At 57.7% G+C, this 17,870-nt stretch overlaps 1 protein-coding gene across 5 annotated transcripts in view; it reads left to right on the top strand.

Moving 5' to 3' along the window:
• Positions 1-16,064, top strand: part of RADIL (Rap associating with DIL domain) — a 102,270-nt gene extending 86,206 nt beyond the window's left edge. For all 5 annotated transcript variants that reach the window (XM_075899648.2, XM_075899645.2, XM_089769295.1 and 2 more), the window contains 7 exons: positions 2,161-2,333; positions 3,370-3,520; positions 5,237-5,427; positions 9,281-9,689; positions 10,735-10,874; positions 13,748-13,887; positions 14,915-16,064. In XM_075899648.2, the coding sequence (XP_075755763.2) occupies positions 2,161-2,333; positions 3,370-3,520; positions 5,237-5,427; positions 9,281-9,689; positions 10,735-10,874; positions 13,748-13,887; positions 14,915-15,023 (1,313 nt within the window). In that variant the 3' untranslated portion in view covers positions 15,024-16,064. The remainder of the gene's footprint in view (positions 1-2,160; positions 2,334-3,369; positions 3,521-5,236; positions 5,428-9,280; positions 9,690-10,734; positions 10,875-13,747; positions 13,888-14,914) is intronic.
• Positions 16,065-17,870: the final 1,806 nt, after the last annotated feature.

The raw sequence follows: 17,870 nt of genomic DNA, 5'->3' as shown, positions 1-17,870 counted from the left end.
TGGAGGCCTCTTCTTTTGAAAAAACACTCTCTTCCGCGTCCGCACACGCCTTTTTCCAAAAAAGCTTTTTTGGAATGCGTAGAAAGAGGTTTGCTGCCATCAGAAAACCCCTTGGTTCTTTCGACTTTCTGTCGAAAGACCGTAATAGCAATGTGGATGTATCTATTGTTTTTCTGGAAAAACACTGCAGTGTAGACATACCCTGGAGTGTGGTTCATGTGCGGCATGTCAGGAAGCCTGGAGAACATTTCGAGGGGGAACATTGAAGGGTTATCCCCAAGCCTGAGGTCTGTCCGCCAGAGTGACGTTTTCCATACGTCCGTTGGGATGGCAGGAGGAGCAGTTAGTTTTGTGTCCAGGAAGTGGGGGCTGTAGCCATGCAGTCACTGCAGTGTAAGGCACAAGGTCCAGGGGGATGACAGGGAATTAGGACCTGGATGAGGTTAAATTAGCCCCAGGGCTAACAAACTAGAGCCCTCTGCTATGTCCTGGCTTCCGCCTGGTTTAATGAGCATGGGCCCCATCCTGCTCTGAGTGAAGTCCATGGCAAAGTGGCAATGGACACTCTGGTACAGGCCCAGGCCCAACACCTAGAGCAGAGATGGGCTCTACACCCAGAACCAACTTCCTCCCAACCGGCAGGGCTCCCATCGGGTGGGTGGGTAGAGTTGTGAGGAGAGGCTCAGATTCTGGATCGCAGTGGAGGGGGGGGGGTTCAGTAGCTCTTAGTGTGGGGGCCGTGGGTGCTGGAGCAGCCCCAACCACTGTTGTTTCTTCCTTTTAACCGGAGAGGCTGCTTCCCTCCCCCCCACACACACACTCCTCCCCACTTCCATGGGCCCCAGGCCAAGGCTTGCTCGCTGCCTATTGCGGACAGCATTAGCTTGCAAATATCTGTCTCTGGAGTCGATTTCCTGCACGTGGGAGCTGATTAGAGCAGATCAGAGTGTGAAATCCTGCCGGCCCCTCGCCTGGGCCACGTTGAGAGCCATGCTCTGCCTGTGGGCTCTCGGAGTGGGCCTGGCCCTAGGCTCCCAGATCCCGGGGGCAAGGGAAATGCTGGGCCACCCCATGCCCCATCATGGGAGCCAGGCAGACGAACCTGGCGCTGGCTCGTGAGAGCCTGGGTCTGAGCCCTGCCACCCGGCATCTCTCGCAGGGTCCACAGCTGCCATTTCGGCTGCCCCAGTTCTCTGGCCTGGCTTTACCCGGGTGCAGCTAAGGAGGGTCTGGGGAGATGAGGGGTCCAGCTGGTGGCAAGCTCAGGCCAGGCATTAGCTGGCGGATGACACAGAGATTTCCCCAGGCCTGCACTGCACGGGGGAAGAGGACAAGGGCTTTCTGGAAAGCTGCCTGCCTTGCACAGCCAAAGCAGGCGAATTGGTTTCTGGAGCCGGAGGCACACGGAGGTGGAGTCAGAGCCACCCCACGGACAAAACGAGCTCTGAGAGAGCCTCCTGGCGGCCCAGCAGAGATCCGGGGGCTGGGGAAGGCCGTGGCTGCCGGTGACGAGAAGTTGATTTACATCATAATTTGAAAAAAGTGTTTCTTCCCGTCACCGCAGCACCAGGTTTTGCTCAGCCTGCCAAACACGAATCCGCACCCATCTGCAATGTGCTCTCTGCACAGCCCCCGTCACGCACCCAGCTGCTTCAGAAACCACACTCACGACACGACTGAAATGCAGCCACCTCTTGGGAGAAGACTGGCAGACAGCACCTTGTACGACACTGTGGGGGCGCCAGGGCGTTTTGGCTCAGGGGCTTATGCAGGAGGCCCTGGGCTCTCTCTCTGGTGTCCACACGGAGCAGGCAGAACCTCACTTCTCAGGGCTGGCGTTTTGCTGTGCCCGGCACGTGCTGTCGGCGCAGGGCAAGCCTGAGCTTCTAGGCAAGGTTGGGCGCTGCAGCACCCTACTTGCAGGCTCTGGTCGGGGAGGGGCTGCTCTCTGCCAGCCAAGGGCATAGGCTGAGCGTGCTGGAGGCAGGACAGAGCCGTCTGACCCGAACAGCCTACGTGCTGTGCCTGTTCTGGGAGTGGTTTGGCACCTGCCTTCTGCACCCTGGTGCTGTCTGTACTGCAGTGGGGCTGGTGCAAGGCAGGTTAACCCCCCCCCCCCCAGTGCGGTTGTTCATCTTCTCTCCCCCGCCTTGTCCACAGGCTCCGCCTTGGGCTGCTTCCAGTGGTCGAAAGGCGTGAAGATCCACGCCAGCCTGCGGCTGCTCCTGGAATGGGTGCGGGGCGCGGGCTTCGGGCACCTGGCCGAGCAGTTCTTCAGCAGGCTCTCCAGCGTGGCTCACCTGCTGGCCATGCCGAGCTCCCAGCTGGTGCAGGTGAGATGTGCCTGGGCTTCCTGGGCCAGGTGTCGATGGCCTTTGGGGCCCAGGTCCTCGAGGTTCAATGGGACTCAAGTGGGGGGTCTGGGCCCGTGCTCCTGCAAGTGGCAGGGGAGCACTTGTGAGTTCATGGGGATTGGTTGGGAGGCCACTTACTGGATGGGGCTCCCCGAGCCTGCGCTCCCCCCGCTAACTGAGGGGTCCTCTCCCCAAGGCAGGGAGCCAGAAGGAGCAGAGTCTCTTTCGTAGGCAGCATCATGGGACATCAAAGGCCTGCTCGTCAGAGCAGAGGGTGTCGATGGCATGTCCCCGACACTGGGCCACGGCGGGAGCTCCCTGAGGTCGGAGTGGAAGGCAGGGTCCCTCCAGGAGCTGAGAGACTCGGATCTGTTTTGTGTGCTGCTGGGGGAATTTGAGCCTTCCCGCCAAACACGGTGTCGCTCTCGCGCTGGGCCAGGCTTTCCAACGCGGCCTCCCGAACGGTGCCTCCGGGGGGCACCTTTGCAAGCTGCAGGCAGGGAACGGCTCAGTTGCCCCATCGTGCATGCCCATGCGCACTGGCTCTGCTTGCAGAGCTGGGACAGCCAGTGGGGAACATGTGGAGTAAGGGGCCGAGTTGCGGGATGGATTTGCCCACAAGGCTATTTTCCAGGGACACCTTGTTTCAAAGCCAAGCCTTGGGGACAGAGCCTCTCCACCAAGCTCTGCCCCCATTTTGGCAGGGAGCAGCAGCACGAGGCTGACCGGTGGGCGCAGGCAGCGTTTCAGGCTTTCTGGGTCTTTACATCCTGGCCTGGGCGTGGTGAGCGGCTCACATGTCAGAAGTAGCATGAAGCAAACACAGGGCTGAACGCAGCGGTGCCCTGCCTCAGAGCGGCAGCTGTCCCTTCACTCGCCAGGCCGCTTCAGGGCGGCTCCCTTGTTGAAGAGCCATGCTAAACTCATTCCCACTGATAAACCAGCGTCTCTCCCCACCTTGCTCTCTGGGCACTATTGTGAGGCCTCCAGCCTGGCGCTCTCTTTCTTTGCTCAGATGACCTGGCCACTGCTGAGGGCCGAGTTCCCCGCCCTGAGCCCCGCACAGCTCCATCATGTCCTGACCCAGTACCAGGCAGCGTCCGACGTGGGGGGTGTCGTGGCCTGGCAGCCCTGGCAGGATGACGTCCCTGCAGCCTTCAGGACAGGTGAGTGCACAGCGCCGGTGCTGGGAGAGCAGGCTGCGTTGCACCCGGCGGGGGATCTGGGCAGGTGATCAGGTAGTGTCCTGTCTCCCCCGCATGGCTGACGGCCTGTGAAACCTGCACTAGGACCCAGCCCAATAAGCGTCTCTCTCAGCCCTGCCAGTACAGGTTGGTTGTCCTGAGCTGGGCTGGTCCCCGGGCGTGTTTTCATTGGGCGTGGGATCTCCTGGGCCTGGCAGAGGTTCCTGCGTGACGATGGGACCTCTGCGGCCTGTAGCACGAGCGTCTCCTCAAAATGCCCAGAAGCAAAGGGGGTTGGGGCTGACGGCTGAGCCGGGGCTGACGGCTGAGCCGGGGCTGACGGGAGTCAGGGGGCATGTCCCACGTGTGCTGCTCCACCTAGACACGCCGCCGGAGCGGGGGCTGCAGTGTCAGCCTGTACAAGGAATGGCCTGAATCCGGTTGGAGCCCCTCCCATGCACTTCCGTGCAGGCTGGGGGTTGGGGGGGGGGGCTGACAGCATGGAGCAATCAGAGTCGTCCCCAACGACTGTTGTGGTACAGAGGACAGGAGACTCACCGGCTGTCTGAATGGTGGCTGCACGCTGTGCTAGCAATGCCAGTATCGGTCAAACTCCCGGCCTGGGGGCCAGTCCCAGATGGAGCAATTGCACAGTCTGGCCTGGGACTTTGTGGAGGACGGGCCGTCCATTACTGTCCCCCAAGACCCACCCCTTCCCGTCATCACCCCGCCCCTTCCCCCCATGGTACCCTGAGCGCACGGCTTCCTGGATCACCGGGGGGGCCTGGCACTGTGTGATGGCAGCAGTTGTGCCCCCCTGCACTTCCCACAGCTTCCGCTGCCACGGGGAAGTGGGGTGCAGTGGAGCAAGTGTGCCTGCCCAGTGTGCTCTGCTTCCCCCACGGCTCCTGCAGCCATGAGCTATGGGGGGGATGCCACTGCTGTCTCTGCAGTGCCAGCCACCCCATCCCCGGTGATCCCCAAAGCCACATGCTCTGGGGACGCGATGCCATGGGGGGAGAGGGTGAGGCAAAGGCAGGAAGGGGAGGGCCTTGGGGGGGTGTCCAGTAACGGACAGGTCCCCCTCAGAGTCCGGTCTACCTTGCCCAATCGCTCCGGCCAGGAGTGTGAGACCCCTGATCTGTGGTATTTATATCCCCTCCTCCCCCGCCATATAGCTGAGCACCTCCCAGTCTGTAACGCTTTGGCAGTACTCACCCTCTTTGTACAGGCCAGGGGCGGCATGACGCTGTCTCTCCCAGAGGCAAATGGGGGGGGGGGGGGGAGGAGGCATTGAAGCCGCTCTCTGAAGTCCCAGGTCGGCCCCCTAACCACTAGCTCATCCTTCCTCCATTAGACTGATCCCCCACCCCCCACACATACTGGGAGTGACACGAGAGGAGCTGCAGTCTCAGCACTTCCCCCTGCTCCCCTTGGCCCAGAATCGTGACCGTGGGGGCCGCAGAGAAGGGAGACAAACAGGACACGGGGAAGCGGGTGGAAACGGATCACGGAGCTAAGCCGAGTGAAGGCGTTGCCTAGCGCCCTGGCTCACTGGCACAGGGGAGCCAGTTGTGACCTAGAGGATGCTGGGATTGGGCCCCATGCACACACTTGGCTTGCAGGGCTTGGCCAAGAGCAATGGCGGCGGCTCAGGTGAGTCCCCTACCCACCTCAGCGTCCCTCTGTGTTTGGCAGAGGAGGTGCTGGAGTCCTTCGATAACCACCCGCCCATCGTGCTGCCGAGCGGAGGATTTAAGGTGGACTTGGAGGTGGAGACGCTGGACGAGAACGTGTACCGGCATCTCCTGTACGTGCGCCACTTCCTGTGGAGTCTGCGGAGCAAAAGCCCCCACGCCAGTGACCTGCCGGAGCCGGAGGCCCTGAAGGTAGCACTGGCAGGCCCAGGGAGAGCGTTGCTCCTGCTAACCCCCTTGCAGGGACATCAGAGATCCCTCGGCCATCCTGCACAGACCTGCCACCATCTCCCCATCACCTTTGAGTCCCGGGGGAGCCTGCATCCCTGCTGGACCACCCTGCCCCCTGCTGCCTCCTCTCCTTTGATCCACACAGCTCCCAGCTGCTCCCTCCGCATTGATCCCATTAGCCAGGAGTTACTGATTCACACGTCCCGTATTCTAAGCCCCATCATGCCTGGCAGTACCTGAGCCAAGCCAGCACGAACCTTGTACGGTCCCTGGGCAGTGGCTGACATTGCCACGTCTTCTGCCACTACCTGGGGCTTAAACTTCTCTGAGCCTGTGACAGAGTCTCCACAGGGTGGAAGCGTTAGAAGCAGGCACTAGACAAGATGCAACCACTGGTGACTCAGCCAGAAGATGCCAGGGCCCATCGGTCAGGTGAATTCTCTCTGATTCTCTCCTGTGGGATGCCATACATTAGCCTGGCGGTTTCTCCCAGTCCCTGCAGAATTGCAGTTTCTCCCATTCCCCCATTGCTGGACCTGCAGGGAATCGTACTGTAGAGTACTCTGCTACCCTACTGAATTCCACGCCTGGAGGCTCATCGGCACAGAAGTGGGGGAGACCCTCTCTTTGCAGGATGAGCCCCTGGAGGAAGCCTGCATTGCTGCATATAGCTGGGATCCTCTAACCACAACCCCCCGCTGCTGCAGACCCAGGCTGGCCCTGTGATCGTGTCAGCCAAACCAGCGGGGTCACCCAGACCCCAAGGGCTGTGAACCTTTGGCTTTGCAGCAGTCTCAGAGCTGACTGGAGCAGTCGCTGCCGCCTTGTGGGCCGGGAAGCCCTACTGAGCGTCTAGCTCTGAGGAGAGGGGCCCGCAGGCTGCCCTGGGGGATTAGCCGCTGATCCCCGGGTCTGGAGGGGGCAGGGAGGTGTGGAGAAAGGACTGGCTTGTTTCCACAATCTTGTTCGCGAGGCGGCGGAGGGAGATGCCATTTTGCAATGTGGCCTTGCCCTCCGCTCTTGGTCCTCCCCACCCCCTTACGCCCTGTCTGCAGGTCTGGGTAGAAGTGGGCCGTACGGGTAGGGTTGCCAGGTGTCCGGTTTTGAACCAGACAGTCCGGTATTTGAACTTTCTGTCCAGGAAACAAATTGAGAAAATACTGGACATAGAAATGTTCGGTATTTTCTAATTAAGTAAGTTTTATTATTATGAGTATCAGTACGTAGTTGCGCACCGCCTGGCTGGTAGATGCGCTCACGCTGCATGAGCATGTCTACCAGCCAGGCAGCATGCAACTATGCAGTAGAGAGGAGGGGGGGGTGGGGGCAAGGGCAGGGGCAGGGGTGGGGAAGGGGGCGGGATGGAATCCCTGGGGCCGGACTCAACTGTGCGCCCTGCCAGGACCATGCATGGGATAGGCAGCACCCCAAGATCTGCTTGCTCCCAGGCCAGCCCCGCTCCCCGCTGGCCGGTTCCCTCCAGCCAGACCTGCTCCCCCCAACCCCCTCCCGGCCAGCCCTGCTTCCTGCCGGCTGGTTCCCTTCTCCACCCCCATCTCCCCTAGCCAGCTCTGCTCTCCCACAACCCCCTCCTGGCCAGCCCCGCTCCCCCCCAGCTGGTCCCCCACCCCCCCATCCCATCTGAGATCACGGGTCCGGTATTTTTTTGAAACCCATCTGGTAACCCTACGTAGGGGGTGACGGTGGGGTCTGGAGCAGGCCCCTCCCCTCAAGGGGTGTAAGCAGCCTGCCCTGTTCTGCTGCCCACACACAGGCACTGGTGGGGTTCCAGGTAATTAGGTGATGGCTGTGAAGTGCCGTCAGGGCTCAGTGTTACTGCCACCCCTCCCCTGCGGGACTCCACGCCGCTGGAGAGTGACATGGAATCTTCCCCAGGCGACAGCGTCCCCTTCAGCTTCCCCTGGCTCTGCCTGCGCAGTCCCAGGCCCTGTGAGCCCAGCTAGCTCCTCCCCCTTGCCCTTGTCTCCACGGCCATCCCGCCACTGCCGCCCTTGGAAGCAGCGGGCTGTTGGAGCGGGCGGAGATGGGGCAGTACGGCCTGGTGGAGGGCTAAGGCAGCACCAAAAGGGAGCATCTAGGCAACGTGAGCACGGGGTGGGGGTGGGGGTGGGGGCCCTGCCTGGTAACATGATGGCCCCTGTCTCAGCCGGGAGAGGCCTTCTTCTGTTGCTAGGGGAAGCCAGGCTGCTAACAACACATGGGGTACCACCGCCTGCAAAAACGGAGAGAAGAGCTGCAGGTTGGGAGCTGGGAAAGGAAAGGGATTCCCCACCCCTGCCCTCCTATAGACATGGGATCTCTCTGGTCTGTGCTGGGACACAAGGGCTACGTCTAGACTGGCATGATTTTCTGGAAATGCTTTTAACGGAAAAGTTTTCCGTTAAAAGCATTTTCGGAACAGAGCGTCTAGATTAGCACGGACGCTTTTCCGCAAAAGCACTTTTTGCGGAAAAGCATCCGTGCCAATCTAGACGTGCTTTTCCGCAAAAAAGCCCCGATAGCCATTTTCGCGATCGGGGCTTTTTTGCGGAAAACAAATCTGAGCTGTCTACACTGGCCCTTTTGCGCAAAAGGACTTTGCCCAAATGGGAGCAGCATAGTATTTCTGCAAGAACACTGACAATCTTACATGAGATCGTCAGTGCTTTTGCGGAAATTCAAGCGGCCAGTGTAGACAGCTGGCAAGTTTTTCCAGAAAAGCGGCTGATTTTCTGGAAAAACTGGCCAGTCTAGACACAGCCAAGGGGTGAATCTCAGGCATGTCTCCACAGGGAGACATACTGGTATAATTATACTGCTAGGCTATGTCTACACTGGCAGCTTCTTGCGCAATAACTCTTCCAGAAGAGAGCGTCTACACTGGCATGTGCTTTTGCGCAAGAGCATTCACGCCACTGTAGATGCTCTCTTGCGCAAGAAAGCTCTGACGGCCATTTTAGCCATAGGGCTTTCTTGCACAAGAAATTCATGTTGCCTGTCCACACTGGCCTCTTGCGCAAGAACAGTTGCGCAAAAGGGCTTATTCCTGAGCTGGAGCGCCAGAGTTCTGGCGCAAGAAGCCCTGATTTCATACAGCAGAACGTCAGTTTACTTGCACAAGAACACATGGCCAGTGTAGACAGGCAGCATGTTTTTGCGCAAGAGCAGCCGCTTTGGCGTAAGATCGCGCCAGTGTAGACACAGCCCCTAGTGTTAGTAATGCCCTATGGGAAACCCTTTCCAGAGAGCCTCTTTCCAGTGTAGCTCCTAGGGGCTGGCAGATGTCTGCATGGAGCCTTCTACCAGCGTTATGATGGTGGTAAATTGCCCACAGAGACAAGCCCCTGATTGCTAAAGCTTTGGGACCCATGGGTGTACCGAGAAGAATCCAGGTGTAAATCTGCACCTGTGGGCAGATGCTGGGGCGAGGCACCTTCCTGAATAGGGCCTCCCGCACGGTAGGGCAACGTTAGAAAAGCTGCATTTACCAGTGGGCCGAGGGCTGTGATCAGGCCAGGAGAAACTCCAGAGTCTCTGGCTGTCTCTACCACGGCATCCTCCCTTGGCCCTGGACAAGTCCCTTCCCATCGCTGGGCTCTGCTTTCTCATGCCGAGGGGCTAACAGCACTGCCTCGGCCCCCAGGAGGGGTCATGCTGCAGCGTTAGCCCAGTGTGCAAGCTCTTTTGGGGAAAGGCCCTGCGGACTTGCCACCTGTGCTGGAGATACAGAAATGGCACTACTAGGCCATCTCCCCCAGTGGAGGTCAGATACCAGAGAGCCAGGCTAATGCTCAGTGTTTGTCTCCCTTTAAAGAAAGAAGTGCCGACCAGCCAAAATGCCCCCGAGCTGACCGAGAACACCCGCCCCTTGCCAGCCCTGGGCAATTCCTTTGGCCAGGTGAATCACAGGCGCCCAGGAAGCTGTGCTGAGGCTGAAGGGAACCCTACGCTCCCCACGGACAGGAGCAGGTCCCCCAGAGACTGCTACGCCAGTGAGACGCAGCGCCCAGAGAAACACCAGCATCTGCACCTGCACAGCAGCCTGGGCAAAAACCACTTCTCCAAGGCCAGCGTGGATGCCTCCTGCTTACTGACTCCTCCCAACACGCCGCTGAACTTCGACCCGGGGAGCCCAGAAGCCCTACAGAGCACCAGCTACGGGAAAGCCAACCTGGACGTCAGGAAGGACGGAGCCAATGGCACCAAAGCCACCACCCCTGAAGGTACCCATGCGCAGACTCTGCTGGGTTCTGTCTGGGTAGGTTTTGTCCCTGCTGATATTGCTAACGTGACACACTCAAAGCAAAGGCACGGGAAGGGAGGGGCGGGCTGATTGCCCACAAAATTGACGGTGAGAGCCATGCGCACCCTTTGGGCCAGTCCCAGCGCTGCTCCAGGGCAGTCAGCACACCCTGCAAATTCTGGGTACGCAGGCGCAGGTAGCGAAACTGCCCTAGCCTGGGAGCCCAGCTTGGCCATGACAATCTTGCAGCCCACTGAGATGGAGGAGGGCCCCTCACACGCCCCACTCACACGCCTGGGTTGCCCATCGCTGAACTAAAACCTTCTCCCAGAATCAGCATGAGGGCGACACGTCACCACCATTGGAGGGGCCCCTTTGGGCTTTTTAAGGCCACCTGGCTCGGCCCCCTTCCCAGCCTGGTGGGAGAGCTCCCAAGTGCTTTCTCCAGCCATCCTGCCCCTCACAGGCCCACCCATCTTATGGCCACTGTGGGACGTTCTAGACTAATGTTTACCAGATGGGGACACCCTGCAGCCACCAGTCTCCTTTCTAGGCCAAACCCCTCAGTGGGAAGCATTTTCTGTCATTTTCACTGTCTGGCCCCAGCTGCCTCCTGCTGCCAGGGCCAGTGCTGACCCACTGGGGCCCCAAAGCAGGAATATTATTTGGGACTCCCGCATAACACAGACTAATAACAAATAGAGGACCCCCCAGGAGTTGCCCAGGGCCCTATGCAACTGCTTGGTCTACTTCTGCCTAGCACCTGCTCTGCCTGCTGCACTCCTTGAGTTAAGTGCTGTGGCAAGAGCAGTTTGGCCAAGCCCAAGAAAAGCGACTCCCCGCCTGACGGATGAGCTGCTGCCAGGCACGGAGCACTCCAGGGAGCCCTGTTAATTCACTGCGTCTTTCAGCAGCTTCCGCTGCTGGTGGGGCAGGAAAGGGGGAGGCTCCATGTGGAAACACAGGCTGGGTTGGGTCCTGCAGAGTATTCCTCTGTCCCCTGAAACTCCATCTCTTTGGCCCAGCATGTTCTCCGCTGCCCTACGACTACCCCACGCCCGCTTCCTCCAGCCGCAGCTCAGCCACGGATGACTTCTGCTACGTCTTTGTGGTGGAGCTGGAAAAAGGGCCCATTGGGCTGGGGATGGGACTGATTGACGGCCTGGTGAGTACGCTCTGCCTCTGTAGAAAAGGGCTCTCGCGGGAGGGAATGCATGACAAGATGCTGCAAATGGACCTGGAAAGCTAAGGCCGCGTGTAGGCCCCATTGCTAGCCCAGGCATCTTTGCGGTTGCTTGGATTCATCGCTGGCGGGGAGTGGGGAATGCAAGTGCTACGATCATTCGGATGGAGCCCAGTAAGGACTCAGCTCTCTGATACCTCCTAGCTCAGTGCTACCTCATATCAAAGCTGGCCCAGGGCCTGTGAAGAACTGACGGGATCTCCTAGGCCCAAAACCATCCTAGAGTCCACTGCGGATGGAGGTTGCAAGACTAAGCAAGGCCTTTCCTGTCCCACCAGAAGTGACGTTACGGAGGCGTGAAATGGTTTCTCGTGCCAAGTGCTTTTTCCAGCCATCCTGCCCCTCACAGGCCCACCCATCCTATGTCCACGGTGGGACATTCTAGACTGATGTTTACCAGATGGGGACACCCTGCAGCCACCAGTCTCCTTTCTAGGCTGATGGGAAACCCTTCCCTGAGGTGCTTGCTTGAGTGCAAGCAAAAAAGTCGCAAGAACGTCTCTGCTCTCATGCATTGGGGTTGCGATCTGGGTTAGTGCAATGGGATGCTAACGGGGACCTTGCCCAGCAGTAGAAAATAAGGCTTTGCCCACAGGCCTGATTGGATTTCACATGCACTGAGGCTTTGTCTGCAGTAGGGCTTTTGCTGGAAGAGGCAATGCAAATGAAGCGCTGATTAGCATATTGTCATGCTTCATTTGCATAATCTATTCCGAGCCATTTTGATGCAAGGGGTTTTTGCGCAAAAACAAGCAGTGTGGACATTTCCTAGATAAGGATCTTGTGCAAAAAGGGGGGTTTTTTTGCACAAAACGGACATCTCTACACTGCCTGTTTTTGCACAAAAACGGCTTGGAATAGATTATGCAAATGAAGCATGACAATATGCTAATCAGCGCTTCATTTGCATTGCCTCTTCCAGCAAAAACTGGTAGTGTAGACATAGCCTGAGTGAGGGGCCTTGGTTTGATGATTATCCTTCTCCTGTTATTAGAACAGAGAAGGGAAGTGTGACTGGCAGTCTCCTTGCTCCACCCGGGTGCACAGGGGTGAACCACCCAGCCTGCTACTAGAACCCCCTGGAGGTCATAGGTAGCAGATCATGCCAGGACCTCTTCCTCCTTGCTCTGCAGCAACCTTGCTTATCCTGGCATCTGGAGAAGTTTGGCCTCTTGGTGCTGCAAAATTCTTGGGGTGGCCCACTAGCCTCCCACTGAGCACAGAAAGGAACCGGAGCACGTTCTCCGCATCTTCTGTCTGCAGGAATGCATCAGCTGGGGGAAGTCACTAACCCTCCGTCTCCCCCGGTAGATGATGGGGACAGACTACACAATCTAGTTCACACACACAACTCGGTTCAGTCCTTTCTCTTGCAAAGTCATCTGCACTTGGAAACCGTTCTAGAGCAGGGGTCTCGGTCTCCTGGCCCGCAAGCCATCTCCGGCCAGAGCGATGGCACAATCTGGCCTGGGAGTCCCACCAGGGGGGAGAGGGAGGGTGCGAGAGGGAGCCTGTGGCTGCAGAAGCTACAGGGAAGCAGAGTGCACTTGGCAGGCGCGCTCACTCCGCTTCCCTGCAGCTCCTGTGATGGCAGGACGAAACTAATGAACAGTCTGCCCCCGCCACCTGCCAGGACTCCAGGATTGTGCCTGCAGGCCAGGAGTTCGAGACTCCTGCCCTATAGGCACTTGCCCCTTGCTAATGTAGACTGTCTAGACCAGTGTTTCTCAATCTTTTTTGTATACAGTACCCCTTTTTCAAAAAAAGAAAAATGATACGTACTGCCAGTACCTACAGTTTTCAGACACACACATTTTTTTTCTACTATTGCAACACATTTCTTTAAACAACTTAATCGTAGCCAGGTGGACGATAACATTTTGGGTTGTAAAAAGTACAAAAATAATAAAGCGCTGTAAAACTTAAACCAAAAATTCAGTTTTCTCCAAATTTCATTTATGTTGACGTACCCTCCAGACTTCCCTTGAGTACCCCTAAAGGTACTCGTACCACGAAACACTGGTCTAGACTTCAGTGTGTTACTGGGAAAAGATACGCAAATTGTGAATGGCAATTTGCATATCCTTTTCAGCTTTTTTTTTTTTTTCCCCCGGACGAGGCTTTTCCAAAATTTGGCCCATCTACACGGGGCCAAATTTTGGAAGAAACCTCCTCTTTTGGAACATCCCTTCTTCCACATACAGTGAGGAATACGGGGATGCCGAAAGAACACGTCCACTTTTTCGGAAACTGTTCTGAAAAAGCAGACGTGTTCCTTGGACCTCCGGTATCCCGGAAAAGCTCCACAGCGTACACCTAGCCGTAGATTCAGCTCTCCCCGCGTTAGGAACAGTGGGAGCCTTGCCAGAGCTGGGGCACTGGCTGCTACAGGCGGTTAAAAAAGCATCCACCGGCTGACCCGTGCAGCGTGATGCATTTTCAGAAATGTTCAAGTCCCACTTTCATAAGCGACTCACGCTCAGGAGCTTGGGGCTCTTGAAAGTCAGGGCCCTCAGTCCACCCACCCCCCGTCCGGCAACTTAAAAAGAGAAGACTGTGGCACTGAGTCACTGAGCAGCTTTTGATGAGGGCACCCAGTGTCACGTAGGCCTGCGCCGAGCAGGCGTTTTTAAGTTGTGAGCGGAATAGATTTGGCAACCAACGGCCATCAAGGATGCCCTCCTGACCGACCCAGAGCTGTCAGGTCCAGCACGTGGCATAGCCCTGGGCCTCGTTCTGCATGCAAAGCCAGTCCCACTGCCACCGTGGTACTGACCGCTGGTCATTGTTGACAGCACACCCCTTTGAACTCTCCTGGCATCTACATCCGGACCCTTATCCAGGACAGCCCTGCAGCCGCAGACGGCAGACTCTCCATTGGAGACCGCATCCTGGCTGTGAACGGCGCCAGTCTCATCGGAGCAGATTACCAGAGGTAAAAGATAAAGGGGGTGGGAGGTTGCTTTGCAGGCGGTGAAGTATGTGGCCAAACAGCAGGGAGACTTGGCCCGGCCCCAAACAATACAGGAGAAAGTCATCGCTGCGCCCTTCACTGGCTAGCAGCGGCAGGCGTGTTAAACGGTCCCGTCCCTGTCCACCACCACGCCAGCTGGTCTGACCTGTCGAGATAAGCCCCCAGCTGGTGCTGCTGTGAAGAATGGACCAGGTCCATTCCATTGGAAGGAGCAGCAGCTCCTGAATGCCTCTGCAGTTGCCGCGGCCCTTCCAAACCCAGGTGTGAGCCAACAGCTTGGCCTGGCAGGAAACGCTTGTTTGTCAGAAGTGATGTTCCTCTGTGGGGCCGGGGCCAGTGTTGCCCTCCTGCAGTGAACAAGGATTCCAGAGGAGACATAACTTCTGGTGGTAGCGCTGAACGTTGGGTGCATTTCTGGGGCGCTCTGCTGGGGTGTGTGGGTGGGGGGGGAATAGCAATTTGTGATGGGAGCAAGTAGCAGCCGTGTGTTGAACATGACATGGCCCTCAATGAGGTGGGGGGGGGGGGACAGCTGGCTGCAGTCCAGCTCCACACTCACTTTATGCTCCCTGAGGACAATTACAGCCCCCACCCCCTTCCACGCCTCCTGGCTTTCTCTGAGGTGAACGAAGACACAAGCAAGCTGGACAGCAGGCGTGCAGGGGGGAGGGGAGAGGGCAGAACCTGACGGCCAGGGCGCTGGAGCAGGCGAGAGCAGCGTGGGAGGCAAGTACCAGTAACGGTAAAGCCCCGGCTGCAGTGAACATCAACAGCAGCTACACAGAGCAGCTGCACCCGCCATGCCGGGCGCTTGGGACCTTGTCTCTAGAGCCTGCCTGGCGCTCGCTGGGCCATGCGACCCAAAGGGAGCGTGGGGGATGCAGCAGAAGGATAGTAGAGCCAGGCAAACCCTGACTAGAGGCCCTGCCAGCACCGGGCGCGGGGGTGTGGCATTAACCTCGCTGGTCCTGTGGTCTGCTCTCCCCAGTGCAGTGGAGCTCATCCGCTCGGGAGGGACGAAGCTGCGGTTTCTGGTTGCCAAGTCGGACATGGAACTAGCCAAAAAAATCAGCTCCAGCTCATCCCCAGCCTCTTAACGCCCACGCGGGAAGGGCCTGTCCGTCCCCTGCAGGCGGCGCTGCTGTCGTGGCCAACTACACGAAGCCTGGTGGGACCAGCAGAGACTGTCCCTGGACCAGGGAGGAGCCGGTATGAAATCGCCCCAGGCCAGGACTGGAGAACTCTTCTCAATTTGCTTTTCACGCTGTTGGGCGCCTGTTCCGCTCCGCCAGGATCCCAGAGCCATGGTGCCGAGGGAGAGTGGGGGAGGGGGTGTTACAGTCCAAACACCCCTCGCTCACAGATATATCGCATGGGCCTCCGTACAGCTGACGCCCTTCCCTTGGCCAGCCCCAGCCCTCTGCTCAACTAACCACCCCATGCGCCTCTCTGCAGAGGGCAGAGCTTAGTCCAGCTGGTCCAAGTGCTCTCAGGCTTAGGCCCAAGCTATTCCGCTCCTCGGTGGTGGTGGGCTGAGAGGAGCTTGTCTGACTGGAAGTGGGGGCCCCAACGGCTGCTCGTACAATGACCAAGTTGCCTCTCTCAGGCGCCTGGGCGATTCTGAATCCCTAGGGCTCAGCAGAACCGTGTTGGTTAACGTAGACCACACCTGCCCAGAAACATCCATTACCAACCCCATACGGCTGCTTTGACTGGAACAAGCTGAGGTTCGGCGGCGGCTGGGCCGTGGCAGAACATCACCCCCCCTCACACACATCCTGGATTCCAGAGGCTGGGGGTGTTTCAAGCACTAACCATGGACAGAACAGTCTGGGTTCAGGAAATCACCGGGGGTGGCACAGATGTTAGGCGGCTTGGCAGGAGGGTGATGCTGGAAGGATCCTTCTTTCCTCATCACCATCCCGAAGCCGTGAGAGAGCCACTCCCTGCTCTGGCCCTATAGCGCAGGGGATCTAGTGTTAAACCTTCCCTGGGTTACGGAACTTCATCAGCTTCCATGACATTTACTGGCTGAGAGTCTGTCACCCTGGAAGCCCACAGCTGAAGGCGAAGCCCCTGTCCAGGGTAAACAAATGCCACTTGCTTTGTAGAATGCTCACAGGGGCACACCCAGCCCTGAGTTCCACTATACACAGGCATGGCTGCAGCCCAAGCATAGTAGCTGCTCTTACACTGTCTCTTTGGCTGCATGTGCAATGACCTAGCATATGCAGGGGCAAGTCCGGGCTACTGGAGAGAGACAGAGGCTAGTAATCTCTTTTGGTGGACCAACAACAGGGGGGTAAGCGTGTGTGCATGGGCTGGGAAGGGCACTGCTAACTACAAGGTTGCACAGTTTAGCACGTATTCTAACCATTCAAGATGAAGGGACCTGTTAACAATCCTGTATTCAGAAGACAAAGGGAGTGGGGGTTAGATTGTTGGACTAAGCCAGACATTCTTAGCAAGCCGCCTGTAGTTCATTAGTAAGCAAAGAAGTAACCCCTCCCCAAGAAAGATAGGGTCAGACTTTTGTAGCTGGACTTGACTGTAAGAGGACATAGCAGCAGTTGGATGGCTATTAGCCAGGCTGCAGGCTCCAGCAAGTATGCAAATCTAAATAAGAGCGTCGCTGAGTGTGGATGCCAAATCAGAGGTGATCTTAGAAAGCGTAGCCACTGCTGTAACGTACAGGCAGAGCCGGGGAGTTACTCCACTGGCCTGATTCGGTCTCCCATGCACCAATCCATTCCAGGGGCTACCCCATCTTCTGCATACCTCCGTGCTCAGAAGTGCCTGCTACTGACAGGCTGCTGATGTTAAACAATGTCTGGCCTTGAAACAGACATTCTCCCTTTTAGGAAAGAGTCACAGCTTCAACTGCTTATTCCCAAGAGCCCACACAAAGCGCTCCGCTCACTCCGGCCAGCCGCAAAGCCATGAGACTGCTCTACCACGTGGTGAAACGTCTGAATTGCAAGAGCATCCCTCAAGGCTGTTGCAAAAGAGCAGCTGAGTGTGTGGTGGGAGAAACCCCACTCTTACTCCTGCACTTTGAAGTCAGTGAAAAACCTCAGGCCAATCGTTAGCCTGCCCGCCCAGCCCACCTTGCAAGCTCTCCAGGCTGACAGAGAACACCCTCTAGTCTAGTGCCTGGCTCCTGTGCTGTGGAATGCTCAGGCCAGCTGGGCTAGGCCAACTGCACCAGTGACAGGACCTGCCCTTTAGCTGTGACAAAGCAGGGAACTGCAGGAAGGCAGCTCGTGTTGCCTTATTAGAGGTCAAAAGAGCTTCACCTTCCTCCACTGGGCCCTAGAGGCACCTTCCCCACTCGATGTCCCTGTCAGCTGAGGGCTGCCGCGATAGGCATAAGAACTGCCCTTGAACTTCCAGGGGATCATATCCCTCCAGCCCCACTTGTCCCAACCCAGGGAGCTAGAGCCTGAGTTTGCAGCATGACAAAGCAGGCCCAGCTATGGCTTGATCCAGCAGCACCAAAGCAGGCCTCATGCTGTTCCCCAGCTCTGTAGAACCCCCACCCTTGACCAATAAGGAGAACAGCATCCCTCACCCCTTAGGAGAATCGGCAGGATGAGAGGCACCAAGCAACCATCCCCCAACTGGATTTCACTCACAGAGTAAGCACTGCATACTCTGCTACACGTTCCTACGGACTGACTGCCAAGTCAGGTGCCCCTGGAGGGCACATACCAGCAGCAGAAAGGGGCATGATCATTTCCCCATTCCTGTTAGAGATGCACACTATTACCATGGATACCGTTCTAGTGCAGCCACAACGCTCGGTGCCACGTTACAGGGCTGCTGGGCTGCTGTGTTCCAGGAGTTGTGCTTGGTGTGAAAAATAAACTGGATCCAACCAAGTCTGCGGAAGCCCCATTCTAGTGGCAGTGGCCTGGAGCCTGCTTAGGCCTTGCCTGGTTCAA

This window comes from Pelodiscus sinensis, chromosome 15 (assembly GCF_052426305.1).
Source record: "Pelodiscus sinensis isolate ZL-2025 chromosome 15, ASM5242630v1, whole genome shotgun sequence".
Lineage (NCBI taxonomy): Eukaryota > Metazoa > Chordata > Testudines > Trionychidae > Pelodiscus > Pelodiscus sinensis.
The sequence above is the reverse complement of the archived record's forward strand: the minus strand, read 5'-3'. Positions and strand labels throughout refer to the sequence as shown.